Source organism: Nematolebias whitei, chromosome 2 (assembly GCF_014905685.2).
Source record: "Nematolebias whitei isolate Nwh7 chromosome 2, NemWhi1, whole genome shotgun sequence".
In the NCBI taxonomy this organism is placed as follows: Eukaryota; Metazoa; Chordata; class Actinopteri; order Cyprinodontiformes; family Rivulidae; genus Nematolebias; species Nematolebias whitei.
Window position 1 is genome coordinate 41178844 of NC_056499.1, and position 15606 is coordinate 41194449.

At 41.0% G+C, this 15606-nt stretch overlaps 1 protein-coding gene across 1 annotated transcript in view; it reads right to left on the reverse strand.

Moving 5' to 3' along the window:
* luzp2 (leucine zipper protein 2) overlaps positions 1 to 15606 on the reverse strand; it is a 273258-nt gene that overhangs the window by 114075 nt on the left and 143577 nt on the right. The window contains exon 3 of the mRNA XM_037691960.1: positions 8725 to 8795. Coding sequence (XP_037547888.1) covers positions 8725 to 8795 — 71 coding nt within the window. The remainder of the gene's footprint in view (positions 1 to 8724; positions 8796 to 15606) is intronic.

Genomic DNA, 15606 nt, shown 5'->3' on the forward strand with positions numbered 1-15606 from the left:
AATGGTAAATGGACTGTACTTATATAGCACCTTTTTATCTTATTGAGATACTCAAAGTGCTTTACACTACAATATGTGTCCTCATTTACCCATTCATACAGAACTCTACTAGATCTATACAAAGCAAATTGAACAAATCATTCTAAAGAGACTAATCAGTGTTTTATCACATTCATACACTGATGGGACACACATCAGAGGCAACGAGGGGTTAAGTGTCTTGCCCAGGGACACTTCGGCATGTGACTGCTGGTGGATTCGATCCCCCAACTCTTGCATTGGAGGATGACTGCTCTAACCACTCAGCCGCCGCACATTAGACAACCAGTTTCATCCATCCATCTATTCTTCCATCCATCCATTGTCTTTTACTCGCCTCTTCCTTTTCAAGTCACGGGGGTCACTAGTGCCCATATCCAGCAGTCACTGTGTGATTGGTGGGGTACACTCTGGAAAGGTCGCAAGTCCGTTGTCTTGAGTAAATAAAAATATCCATTCAAACTTTGTTTAAACCTGAGAACATAAAAACTACTTCCCTTTGATTGTGTTGTTTCTGTATTTGCTTTGATGATGCCTCTCTATCAGCATCCTCAAAACAAAGATGGCATTTGTGGTATGCTTCCTTGGCACCACAGATGCCATCTTTCCTTTGAGGATACTGACAGAGAAGTATACAAAGAGGGTCAAAAATACATGTACTATGTCTTTATGGATTTAGAAAAAACATATTACAGAGTGCCAAGGGAGGAAGTGTGGTATTGCATGAGGACATCTGGAGTGGCAGAGAAGTTTGATAGACTGGTACAGGACATGTATGAGGACAGCAGGACAGTGGTGAGATGTGTTGTAGGAGTGACAGATAGCTTCAAGGTGGAGGTGACTGATAGACTAACAGATGAGGTCAAGTCATCCCATGGACTACCGGTATAATACTTGAAGATGACTTGGTGATTTGTGGTGAGAACAAGGAAAGGTGGAAGAGAATTTAGGAGAGGTGGCGGTATGAACTTGAGAGAAGAGGAATGAAAGGTGGTTTATAGCAAGACAGAGTACATGTGTGAATAGAAGGGAGACAGGTGGAACAATGAGGCCACAAAGAGCAGAGCTCACAAAGACTTCAAGTACTTAGGGTCAACTGCCAATGTAAAATGTGAAGTGTGGTAAAGAGATGAAGAGCTCATGTAGGATGGAGAGGATGGAGACACGTTTCAAGAGTGATTTGTGAGAAAAGGGTGGCATCAAATGTCAAAGGAAAGATTCACAAGACAGTGGTGAGAACAGATATATTGTATAATTTAAAGACATTGATAAAAAGACAGGAGGAAGAACTCAAAGTGGCAAACTGAAGCTGTTGAGGTTCATCTTGGGAGTGACAAGGATGGATACGTTAGAGAAGCCAGAGAGAGAGAAAAAAACAGATAAGAAACACGAGCAGGACTCCATTCAGCCGTCAGGTGAAAAGGAGGACCCCAAACCCAGACTAGTGGTAATTCCGTATGTTGTGGGGGATTCGGAGAAACTAAGACATTTTGTTTTCTAAACATAACGTCCCAGTGGATTTCAAACCCAAAAATAAATTACAATAAAGACTAGTTTGTCCCAAAAATCTGCTCCCCTGGTACAGAGCAATATTGTGTATGCTGTTCAGTGCCATAAGGGCTGTGATCAGTTATACATCAGGGAAAAATAAAAAAGCCACTGATCAAAAGGATGACCCATGACAGAAGAGCAACATCATCAGGCCAGGAATCTATGATTTACATTCATCTCCACGCCAGCGGCCACTCATTCAGGGATGAAGATGGTCACATCCTTGATAGAGAGGAACAATGCTTTGAGAGAGGAGTAAAGGAGGCCATCTTTGTGAAGAGAATTTGTCCATCATTAAATGTGTGGAAGTCTCCATATTAAACTGTAACTCTCTTACGATGCTGTTATTGCAAGTATTACTCAACCTTCTGTGAATAGCAAGAAGCCATCAGGGCACTAACGATCAACCATTAGGCTGATGGTAGGTGAGCCGCTATTTTCTAGTTTTGGCTGTCACCAGCAAACTGGTTGATCCACTATGAGAAGGTACTGCTTATAAGACTGAGTTTACATGCAGATCCTCAGACTGACAAAGTCTTTTGGATAAAAGAAGAAGACAAATCCATCCAGAGGACCTGATTCAACCTTGTTAGATTTTTCTGTCTGGATTATTGAGCATGCATCAGAACACCAGGCTGAGATGGTTTAGACATGTCCAGAGGAGGAACAGTGGATATTGGTCAAAACATGTTAGAAATACATTAAGGATGAAGTTAGTGAGGACATGAGGTAGATGGAGTGAGGACAGAGTATGCACAGGACAGATTGAGATGGAGGATGATGACTTGCTGTGGTGGATTCCTGAAGAGAGTACAGCTAAAAGAAGAAAATGCATTTGTACAAAAGAAAACAAAAATATACAATTTTAATTGATATAACTAATACAATTATAATACTCAAATACTGTATGGTTGGTTCTGCTTGTTTCAAACTACCTACTTTTAGTGTTTAGTCAAACATTGTCAGCAAGACTTGGACAAAAAGCTGTAAAGATGTTTGGTAAGTTTTACGTGGACATTGTTCTTAGGTATAAGTAAAAGAGTGAATGGTTGTTTGTCTCGTTTGTCTCCTGGTGTCCCTGCAATGGGCGTGCGACCTTTCCAGTGTGTACACCGCCTCTCGCACATTGACATCTGGAGATAGGCACCAGCTCCCATACAACCCAGAAAGGAAGAAGCAGGTAAATACAATGGGTGGATGGATGAATGTATGAAACCTACATGGTGTTCCATCTTGAGTAAGCCAATCAAGGTTATATAAGATTTGCAATGCTCCACAATTGTGTGTCTGCTGTATGAAGACTGGTCCTGCATTAACCATCCTTTTAACACAAATGGTAAATGTTGTGTATTGGAATGATGTGGCTATTTCCATACTCTTTGATGTTACTGTGCTTGGATAACAGCAATGCACAATGAATTATGAATTAGGTAGGCTAGTGATGTGGGTCAAAGCTTTTAAAAAATGCTTGTAGAAATCAAATCACCCAAGGCAGCCAAGATAAATTCTATACAAGAGTCTGTTTACTATTTTTAAGCATGGCTTCAAATTTAAAAGTCAAAGTTGCAAGCTACAGTCAGGCAATGGTGCAATGAAGTGACAGTGCAGCAACACTCACCCTGGAAAGGGTCTCATTACTCCACAGTCACATAACATTTTTTTATTTGCCAGCGGTCTTGTCTGATTGCTTAAGTTCAGCCTGGCAAACATTTTCCTTTACAGCAACCAGCCAACCATTTTTTTTAAATAAAATTCATAATCCCATCTACTGCATCCAAGACATGGAAACATTGTGCCGCACAAACAAGATCAACACTGTTCAAACTGTCAGAAAATGGCACAAGAAGAAGGAGACATCTTGACAACCTTCTGTAGTGAGCACATAGCACTTATGCACTTTATTTTCCACAGTAGGTTTAATCACATTTGGACTAATTGTTAAAATCTTAATATGAAACATTTTAGCTCTGTCTCTTCTGTTGGTAAACATCTCTGTTGCATTGCAGTTTGCTGCAAAATTATTTTCAGAAAGCAATCAAATCTCTGTTAAGAGTTGTCAAAAATAAATGACTTGCAATGAATCACCTGTCTGCATCCACCATGATGGAGTCAGCTAGTAATTGCTCTTGGCAGCTGTGGATTTCCAAAGGTGGATTAATAACACCCTGAAAAAACTATGCTTCACAAAATGCTAGGTAAGCAACACTGAGCCAGGCTGCTGCTTTATGCTTTTTAGCTTGATGGCATGTGAGAGCTGCCGTGGACTTGTGATGGACTATTGATTGGCTATCAAGATACTGCACACGAGAGGTTGGACTTCAATCAGGCTGACATTTCAGAGAGCATGTGAGGCTACAAATGAGTCCTAATCATGAACAGACTCATTACACACATCATTAATCAGAGAATTCTAACTGGCGCAGCACTTTAGATAAATTCTATTTTCAGCCTGCTTGCAAAAAAAAGCTACCCCAAAAAACGCTAAATTGCAGATGGTTTATGTGCTTTAACAAAATGAAGACAGGCTCATTACTTTCAAACATGTAAGGAAGATTTTAATTGATTTTTGAACTGTCCACCTGCCTTTTTTCTCTGCTGTCATGGACACACTAGACCAGATCTACTCAACTGGCAGCCCGCGGGCCGCTTCCAGCCCACAGGTGACTTCAGACCGGCCCACCAATGAGTTATTATTATTATTATTATTTTATTATTATTATTATTGTCTTATTATTATTAATATTATTATTATTATTAAGTTCTGGGTTTTGGCTCTGAATATTGCATTTATAATGCAATGTAATAAAACAAACACATATAAAAGATAACAGATCGTTGTAATACTTGGTTTATTAACATAGTGACTTTAATTACTGGATGTCCGGCCCCTGAGCTGCTGGCTTTCAGTAACTGTGGCCCCCTGAGAAGTTTTGTTGATTAGTTGTGCACTAGACTATATTGGACACAAAATGTACTGACAGAAAAAAAATATATATTTGGGACGTTATTTTCTCCATCAGATTTTTGTTTTAAGTTTTTGGGGAAAAACAAATATGCACATTCAAGAAATAATATTTATTTATTTAAACCTTTATTTTAAAAAGAAAAAAAAATACATTGAGATTATTCACCTCTTCTACAAGGATGTCCTGGGAATAATAACAATATAATAATGATAATAAAAATAAAATAGTTTAGATTTTTTCATCTGCAAAATCAATGCTATACTTTTAACATGCATTCACTAACAAACTAACCTTCAAATTAGTAAATGTTCTAACATTCTGATTTCTATTTATCAAAGGATATTTTGTCCTCTTACAGGCATATTGGTGTGCAACTGGCGACGACTTGGTGAACTGCATTTACGTAGGACTCTCCAGGATGTCTTACGACATTCACAGACATTTTCATTTTCCTTACTTGAGTCTCACAGGCTCAAATTCTTCTTGCTTGAATATTGAAGATGTTCAAATAATTTATGCCACAAATTTTGGGCACAAAATATTCAGGGTTATCACAAGTATTTTACAACCATCTTGATTTTGTTTTGGTCATTTTAAACTCAAATTAATAAGGAGCAAACTGTATTATGACATCTCACAGAAAATATGTCCAGAACTAAAAAAAAAAAAAAAAAATCCTTCCTATATAAAATATTAATTATTAGAAAACTGGTCTGAATCTGTTTTTTTTTATTATTATTATTATTATTATTTATTTATTTCAAAAGTTCACTCCATTGTTAATTGACACATGTTGGTGTGTGTGCAAACATTGTGTATTAACCAATGTAAGTGTAATGGTGTCAAAAATGTGCACGTCTAGATTATACTTTTGTAATCAGTGCACACAAAAATAAGCTATGATTTTTTTATATTTGACTGGACAAAACACAGCTTGCTGGTCATTGTTCACAAACAGTCAAAATCAATGAAATTGCAAGAAAAAAATGTAAAATTTATTTTAATATTGAGTCAAGTTTGAGTCACAAACTATCTCTAACTGCTGCAGCAAGAGACTAATTTCTTTCCATATTTAGCAGTTTAGTGCTAGCAAAGCTAATTTTCAATTATTAGAATAGGGATTAGTGAAGCGGGCAGCACGGTGGAGCAACTGGTAGAGCTGCTGCCTAACAGCGAGCAGGTCCCTGGTTCAAACCCCGGTCCAGGGGCCTTTCTGGGTGGAGTTTGCATGTTCTCTCCGTGCATGCGAGGGTTTTCTCCGGGTAATCCGGTTTCCTCCCACAGACCAAAAACATGCATGTTAGGCTGATTGGTAACTCTAAATTGTCCCTAGGTGTGAGTGAGAGAGTGAATGGTTGTTTGTGTTGTTTGTCTCTATGTGGCCCTGTGATGGACTTGCGACCCGTCCAGAGTGTACCCCGCCCCTCGCACAGTGATTGCTGGACATGGGCACAGGCGACCCCCGTGACCCAAAATGGAATAAACAGGTAAAGATAATGGATGGATGGATGGATTAGTGAAGCTAACTTTTTGGTTAGCTGTGACCACTATTGGGTTATATATTCGTAATTTCACAAAATGTGAGCTAAAATTTGCGTTACATCTAAAATTGATCCCCAACAACCATAAGTTCAAGTGGCACCAAAATTTAACTAATTAGATCAACAAAGTGTAACAATATAGAAGAGCCTATTCAATAAAAAATACATTTTCGGTGCAGTAGTCCCTCGTTTATCGCGGGGGATCCGTAACCTGAAGTCCCGTGATAAGTGAAAAACCGCAAAGTAGGAAAAGTAGTACAAGTAGTACAAGTAGTGAGTAGTAGTTTATTTTAGTATATATATATATATATATATATATATATATATATATATGAATTCATTTTAAACCCTCCTCACACTTTTGCAATATTCTAAACATTTCTAAACTCTAAACGCTCTAAAAGAGGTGCATGTCATGATTTCAGCTCTGCCTACAGCTGCACTCTGTCACCTGACAACGCTCTTGGCTATGCCCACTTCTCTGCTGCAGAGCTAAGAACTGACACAGTGCCTCTTTCCTGCGGGGTCCCGCAAGGCTCCATTCTTGAACCCATTCTGTTTTCTTTGTATCTCCTCCCCTGAGGGTCTATCCTGAGGAAACATGGTCTTTCCTTTCATTGTTATGCTGATGACTCTCAGATTTATCTGCTAACACCCAACAGTTCCTCCTCCATTCGCCCTTTGTTAAAATGTCTTGATGACATCAAGACTTGGATGGCTGCAAACTTTTTGAGTTTTAATGATCAGAAGACTGAGGTCATTGTATTTAACCCTAGCTCTGCCACTGTCACTGATCCTGCAAACCTGGACTCCTTTCAGCCATATCTAAAACAGTCTGTTACCAATCTCGGGATAGTTTCAGACTCAGACTTTAAGTTTAATAACCAGATAAATTCTGTTCTTCAAAAAAGCTTCTTTCAGCTAAGGCAGATAGCTAAGCTCAAGTCCGTCCTGTCCAGATCCGACCTTGAAAAATTAGTCCATGCATTTATTACAACCTGGCTGGACTACTGTAACTCGCTTTATGCTGGGGTCAGTCAGGTCTCTCTCTCACGTCTCCAGCTTGTCCAAAATGCTGCAGCTCGGCTACTAACAGGAACTCGCAGGTTTGAGCACATTACTCCAGTTCTGTCCTCCCTTCACTGGCTTCCTGTGCGTGTCAGAGCTGATTTTAAGATTCTTCTGCTGACGTTTAAGTGTGTTAATGGCCTTGCACCCTCATACCTCTCCAACTTCCTTCATCCTTATACTCCTTCTCAGGCCTTGAGATCATCAGACCAGCTGCTTTTGGCCGTACCAAAAACCAGGCTGAAGCTCAGAGGACATAGGGCGTTTTCAGTCATGGGCCCTAAACTCTGGAATAATCTGCCCATCAACATTCGACAGGCCACCTCAGTCTCTATATTTAAATCTCTCCTCAAAAACACATCTGTACTCATTGGCATTTAACACAGTGTGATCTCATTTGGTATTTTGTTGTTGATGATTGTGTTCATCCATTTTGCTTTTACTCCCTGACATTTAACTGTGGGCTGAGATGGTGTAGAGGCAGGGCAGCCGGCTTGGGACCCGTAAGTCCCAGGTTCGATCCCCAGTCACTGCATACCGCGTGGTGTCTCTGGGCAGCACACCTCATCCCCAAAATGCCCCCCCGGGTGCTTTCAATAGCTGCCCACTGCACCACCTGGTGGTGGATGGGTTAAATGCAGAGACTAATTTCGCCATTGTATGGAAACATACAGTGCTGACGTGATGACATTATTATTAACGGAGTGTGATTTGATTTAGTATTTCATTGTTTCTCATTATATTTCATTTTTTTATGCTTTTATTCATGTTGCTGTAATATCTTGTTATTAATATTTGATGCTGTGATCTTTTTTGGTAAGCACTTTGATAACAGTTACAGTTTTTAATGTGCTATATAAATAAATGTGACTTGACTTGACTTGACACGCTGCAGAAATAAGCTTTTTCTGCAGCTGTGGCTGCACACAGGTGCTAAATAATTTTACATATTTTATTTTAAATAAAAATTCCATGTTTCTTGTGCGGCTCACCTATCAACTAGTCGTTTGTGTGTCATGTCCAATATTATTTTGAAAAACCGCAATAGAGCGAGTCAGCAAAAAACGAACCACGAAGTAGCGAGGGACTACTGTACACCCAAAATTAGCAAACAGCTAACAGTAAACTTTGAACTAGTCCAATTTTTTTTTTTTTTTTTTTTTTTTTTTATCTTCAATCAAAGGAATACACATTAGACAGATTTGTTCTGTTTATTGCTGTGGTTTTGTGACCAGGTTTATTTCTTGAATAGTATATATATTTTTTTTTAAACAAGAGTCATTTTTTTTCTGAATTGTGCTATTACTTGTATTCAGACAGCTCAATCATTTGAAATAAAAGGATTTAAAACCTTATTTTTTGTTAGGGCTCATTTTAAACTCTCTGGTTCCTGATTTCAAAACAATTATAACAACTGATGTTTGTATTAATGTGAAATCTAAGTTTAAATATTATTTGATTCCTCTACAGCTGGTTTCAGGATCCTAACATTTTTATGAGATTCATGAAAAGAGTGACCCTTTAGTCAACTCTTACTCATGCATGATGCCCCACTTTACCTCTGTTTATGGCTGAGCTCCAGAATCCTCTGCACATCCTTCTTGGCCACTGACTCATCCCCTTTCAGTGACTGAAAAACACAGAAGACATTTCTTGTTAATTATTATTATTTTTAGCAAAGGCACAGTTTTACATAGAACAAAAATCCAGCATGAATATCAATTCAAAGCAAGAAACTGGAAAACTTGCAGCAACTTCTAAGATGGTATAATACATATATGATGATAAAGCCATGGTTTTCAGTTTGAAAATGCAAAATGTTGTAACCCCCCCAAAAGGCCCATCAGGATAATACAATGATTGAGAAAATTAAAAGAATGAGCAGCAGATGTGAAATGCTGTTAATCCACATTTTCAAAATTATATTGCTTTTAACAATCTGCTGAATAATGTCCTAATGAGGATACATGCAGACGCACAGACTGGCTTTTGTTTTGTGCTTAAGCAGATTCCCGGTGGGTAATTAGGACTTAGTGATATATTTAATTGCCCCACAAGCCCTCTGAGATATTTTTGTTTGTTATGAGCAAAAGAAGAAATGCGCACGCTGCTTGACAAAATCTGGACTCAAAGGAAGAGTTTGTTTGTCCCTAAAACCATACTTTAAAGTCAGTTCTGTGGCAATTAACACATTTCCATATAGACTAGTGCCCATTTCTTTCTGGCACCAGGGAGGAGAAAACGTCCAGAACCACTAAATTGGCTTTATGTAAGTCAGTCTTTAGGATAAAATTAGAGAAAAAATAAATAAGCAGATGCTGACAACAGTGGATCATAGATAATTCACAACATTGAAGCCAGTAAATCAGTAGTTGTAATGCCTTTCAGTCTCATTATATTGTGATGTTCCACTGGAACATTGTCACGTTGCATGTGTTCAGTAGGAGACAAAGCTCCCATCCTACCACACACCAGCTTAAATAATGACAACAGACAAATGCTACAACTATAGTGCAACAATAAGCTAACAGGAAGAGTACAAACTGCCTTGACCAGTTCCCTGGCCTCAAAACTCCCCAGTTTTAAATATGACAAATGTATCTGAGCAAACGTCTGACCTACCATTCTGTAGATAAAGACAACAATTAAAATGTCTCTTTGCTTTTGTTACATGCTGTCCAGGGTGACAGTAGCTTTTTTTGTTCTACCATGTTTCTGTCATTTGTTCTCATTCATTTTTTAAAAGCTGGTTGTCAAATAGAATAAGAACACATATAATAAGTTAATTGTCACCTCAATTTTCACCTCCTTCCTAAAAATTGTCAGGAATCACACATGCTTAGTTTTCAACAAGTAAATGTGTCTTGCATCACCTTAAAGCAATGGTTCGTCACAAAAAGTTCAAGATTTGTATTTTGCTTTAAGTGTTCATAGATCTTGATCTAATCCATCTCCTGTGGAATTTGCTAGAAGAAATATATCAAAAAGCCCCACCTGAAAACTCACAGGATTTAAAGGATTTGCTGCTATCTTTCTGGGTCCTGGGATGACATCACCCTTAAAAGCTCGTGTGGAGTTTGTGACTTGACAGGTTAAATCAGTTTAGGTGGTACAAGTAGTGTCTATACCAAACTCAGCATGTGATTTTATTGTAATATCCTAATAAACTCTAAAGGGTTGAACTTCTTTTTTAATCTATCGAGCAGAGAAAATGTTGTTGAATGATTTAGTTAAAGTAACATTTATAGTTCAGTTGTTAAATAAAAGAGATGACAATGGTAAACACAAAGGTATTGTATTTTTGTATTTATATTATATAAAACGGGTTTTCACTGTCTTTCATGTTTCATAATACTGTATAGAATAATTGACAAAGTTACACAAACTGCCAATGTGGTGCTTCTATGGTTTTGGAAAAGGGGCAGTTAAATACATAAAAGTCTAAAAGTCTTATGACAGCAATTTACAGTGATGTAGAAAAATGAAATCTTCAACTGGTCCACAGAGAAAATATTTCCCCGAATCAGCAATGTAAATGTGATGGAGCTATAAACGGCTTTGTGCTCTTCCATCTCTGTGTTTTTAAGGAAGAAACAACAAACACAAATCTGCAGTTGACTCAAGAATCTAATCCTTGTAAATATTGTTCATTCTAGTAAAATACATCCTAGTAAAATCTAGAAAACATTTAGTAAACCAGAACTTTCAACAAAACTGTAATAATGCATTTTCACTTGTAAAGGAAAATATGTCCATTTATACTAAAAACTTTACGGTTGATGTTAAATAGAAACCCAAATAAATCTTTTTAAAGGACATGTAGATGCACAGTTCCACAAACAACACCATTAAGTTGAAATAAGTGCTGTGTGTTGTCATCACTGTATGTTCCCATACAATGGTGAAATTAGTTCTCTGCATTTAACCCAGTGCTTCTTAATTATTTTCTGTTAGCCCCCCTTCCCCGGAAGAAGTAAACATTTCGGGCCCCCCCAACTCTCCGCCGCGACTGTAAATAGTATATTTTTTCTATAAAATTGTTATAAGTACACCTCTGCATAACATTGTATCCTTATTAACATTAAATAAAAAACGAAAGAAATATATAAACTTACAACAAATATGATCAACATTGTTTTATAGTCTGTAACAGAAAAGGCTTAAAGTGCATCAATTTGCCTGAAAAAAAAAATCTATCCTTATTTAAACTGCAAACATTTTTGACCATTTGATACTGAAAAATCTAATTAAATCCATTCAATAAATAATAATAAATTATCGGCTGGCCTGGGAACACCTCGGGATTCCCCTGGAGGAGCTGGCCCAAGTGGCTGGGGAGAGGGAAGTCTGGGCCTCCCTACTTAAGCAGCATCCGACCCCGGATAAACAGAAGAAAATGGATGGGTGGATGGTGTTACAACACTTTGACCTATAAAACAAAAATAAATAAAACAATTTGCGCTGAATTTTTTATTAATTAAAATGAGGAAGTCTGGTTTAATGGCTACAATGAGCACATTTTGCAGTGCACAGATTTTTGAAACAGTTTGAAACATGAACCTCCAACTCTCAGCTCCTGCTCAATGTTTAGCTGGACCTGGACTTGGTTTTCAGAGCAGCAACAGCAGAGAAGTCGCAAAGAGTGCAAGAGCATGCATTTGGGGGGGGGGGGTTGGGCAGGGGGGTCCAGGGGAACGCGCTCACAAGAGAAGAACCTGACAAGTTGTTTAATGACATAAAATATATTTTGTTATCAAATAATAGAGTCCTAACAGCAAAGTCTATCCTCAATAATCCAGGTATACAATCCAACATTTTTCAGTCAGGTCATCTGGACAGTTTCTTTTTTTTGTGCTGAAACGTTTCGCCTTCGATCTAGAAGGCTTCATCAGTCAAGGGAATGTAACAGTTTACGCTCTGTTTTTTCCTTTTCTCATCACTCTGTTCACTGTTTGGCTTTTTCTTCTCAGCTCTCCTGGGTTTTTCCTCTGCTGCTTCTACCATCCTCTTTGCATGGCACGCCTCTCTCTCTCTGATTGCTGCTGATGGTTTCCACCTTTTTCTGGGTGTATACATACTTCCTGCTTTCTCCACTATGTTGCCAGATCAACTGCTTGCTTCCAGCCATAGTTATCCAGTGTACTCTCTTTGTTCACAGCTCTTTAATTTTGATCCATGCCTGTTTCCCTCGACCACGCTTTTTGCCTGTCCCTTTTGTGCCTCAGCCTTCTGACCTTGTTTACGACCTACGCCTGTTTTTGGATTTCGCCTTTGCCTCTCCCTATCGGTACTGTCTCCTCTTCGGATCCCGTGTATGAACTCTGCTCATCCTCGACTATGCCTCTGGACTTCCCTTGGTCTCTGCAGCTCTGTGTATCCGCTGGAGCACCCCGTTACAACAAGAAAGGTTAGTGTTTCATCAGACCGTCTGTATTCAGATACCTTCTCGTTATTCTGTCAAACACTAACCTTTCCCCTCTGTATCATTTTAAATACAGTTCCTGCCCCTGGACCTGAGACACTAGAAGCTGTTTATTTACTCAATCAACATTTTAAAAACTTTTCTGAGTCTGTGTGTAGGATCCTCTGCCATCAGATCTCTGACAGGAAACACAAAACTGATTCTTCCCCCAACAGCTTACTCCAAAGTGGATTAAACCAGTCCTAACATTTGTTAAACATCTGTTTTTACAACAACAACAACAAAAAAAACAGCACAATTGTGCTTCTCATTGAATCGCCACCTTATCATGGTGGAGGAGTTTGTGTGCCTGAATAATCCTAGGAGCTATGCTGTCGGGGGTAATTATAATTGTCCGTGGTAGGGTCTCCCAAGGCAGATTGGTCCTTGGTGACAGGCCCGACAAAGAGCGATTCCGAAGATTTTTATGAACATGATACACCAAGGAACTCGGTGTTGCTTGCCCCAACGCAGGTTACCGGGGCCCCACCCTGGAGCCAGGCCTGTGGGAGGGCCTCGTCGGCAAGCGCCTGGTGACCAGGTCTGTACCCATGGGGCCCGGTCGGGCTCAGCCTGAAGGAGCAGCATGGGTTTACCTTCCTGTGGAAACACCACCACCTGCAGGAAAGGCCATAAAAGTCAGGTGAGTGATGCCATGGGCAGTGGCCGAAGGCAGTGGCCGAAGGCAAGGACCTTGGCGCTCTGACCCTGGCTTACCAAAGCTGGCTCTTGGGACATGGAACATTACCTCTCTGGTAGAGAAGGAGCCTGAGCTTGTGCGTGAGGTTGAGAAGTACCGACTAGATATAGTTGGGCTCACCTCAACGCACAGCATGGGCTCTGGAACCAATCTCCTTGAGAGGGGCTGGACTTTATTCCACTCTGGAGTTGCCCATGGTGAGAGGCATCGCGCTGTTGTGGGTCTACTTGTAGCCCCCCGACTTGGTGCCTGTGTGTTTGAGTTTTCCCCGGTAGATGAGAGGGTGGCTTCCCTTTGCCTTTGGGTGGGGGGGACGGGTTCTGACTGTTGTCTATGCCTATGCACCGAATGGCAGTTCAGAGTATCTGGCCTTCTTAGAGTACTTGGCAGGGGTGCTAGAAGGTGCACTGGATGGGGACTCCTTTATTCTGCTGGAGGACTTCAATGCCCACGTGGGTAATGACAGTGTGACCTCTCTGATCTGAACCCGGGCAGTGTTCTATTGTTGGACTTCTGTGCTAGTCATAGTTTGTCCATCACAAACACCATGTTCAAACATAAGGGTGTCCATAGGTGCACTTGGCACCAGGATGCCCTAGGTTTTAGATGGATGATAGACTTCATAGTCATGTCATCTGATTTGTGGCCGCTTGTTTTGGACACTTGGGTGAAGAGAGGAGCTGAGCTGTCAACTGATCACCACCTGGTAGTGAATTGGAGCAGATGGCGAGGGAAGATGTTAGACAAACCTGGTAGACCCAAACATGTAGTGAGGGTTTGCTGCGAATGCCTGGCAGAAGAACCCGTCTGAGAGATCTTCAACTCGCACCTCTGGGAGAGCTTTAAACGCATCCCAGCTGAGGTGAGGGACATTGAGTCTGAGTGGGCTATGTTCCACACCTCACTTGTTGAGGTGGCTGCCTTGGGCTGTGGCCACAAGGTTGTCGGTGCTTCTCGTGGTGGCCATCCACAAACTCGGTGGTGGACATCACGGGTTAGGGAGATTTTCAAGCTGAAGGAGGAGTCCTATCGGGCCTTGTTGGCCAGTGGGACTCCAGAGGCAGCTGAGGAGTACCGGAGGCCCAAGCGGTCCACAGCCTTGGCTGTTTCTGAGGCAAAAGTGATGTGGGAGGAGTTCGGTGAGACCTTGGATAATGATTCTCGGTCGGCTCCGAGGAGATTCTGGCAAACCATCAGACAGCTGAGGAGGAGAAAGCAGCACTTTACTAACACTGTATTCAGTGAAGGTGGGCTGATGTTGACCTCAACCAGTGATGTTGTTGGGAGGTGGAAGGAATACTTCTCGGACCTTCTCAATTCCACCAGCACATCTTCAATGGAGGAAGTTGAGTTGGGGTACTTTGGGGTTGATCCATTCATAACTGTGGCTCCAGTCGCCGAGGTAGTTAAAAAGCTCAGAGGCGGCAGGGCTCCGGAAGTGGATGAGATTCACCCTGATTTCCTTAAGGCTGTTGATGTTGTAGGGCTGTCTTGATTGACATGCCTTTGTAACGATGCATGGACATTGGGGACAGTGCCACAAGATTGGCAGACTGGGGTGGTGGTTCCCCTCTTCAAAAAGGGGGACTGGAGGGTGTGCTCCAATTATAGGGGCATCACTCTCCTCAACCTCCCTGGTAAGGTCTATTCAGGGATACTGGAGAAGCAAGTCTGATCGTTGGTCGAACCTCAGATCCAGGAGGAACAATGTGGGTTCCGTACTGGCCATGGAACCCAGCTCTTTACCCTGACTAGGGTCCTCGAGGGGTCATGGGAGTTTGCCCATCTAGTCGACATGTGTTTTGTGGATTTGGAGAAGGCATTCGACCATGTTCCTCAGGGTACACTGTGGGGGGTGCTCCGTGAGTATGGGATTGGGGGCCCGTTGCTACGGGCTGTTCAGTCACTATACAAGAGGTGCGAGAGCTTGGTTCACATCGCCAGAGTAAGTCGGACGCCTTCAGGGTGGGATTAGACTCCGCCAGGGCTGCCCGTTGTCACCGATTCTGTTCATAATTTTTATGGACAGAATTTCTCGGTGCAGCCAGTGGGCAGAGAGTTTTCAGTTCGGTGGCCTCAGGATTCCATCCCTGCTCTTTGCAGATGATGTGGTCTTGTTGGCGTCATCATGCCGTGATCTTCAGCTCTCACTAAAGTGGTTCGCAGCCGAGTGTGAAGCAGCTGGGATGAGAATCAGCACCTCCAAATCTGAGGCCGTGGTCCTCAACGGAAAAGGGTGGATTTCTCTCTCCAGATCGAGGGTGAGGTTCTGCCTCAAGT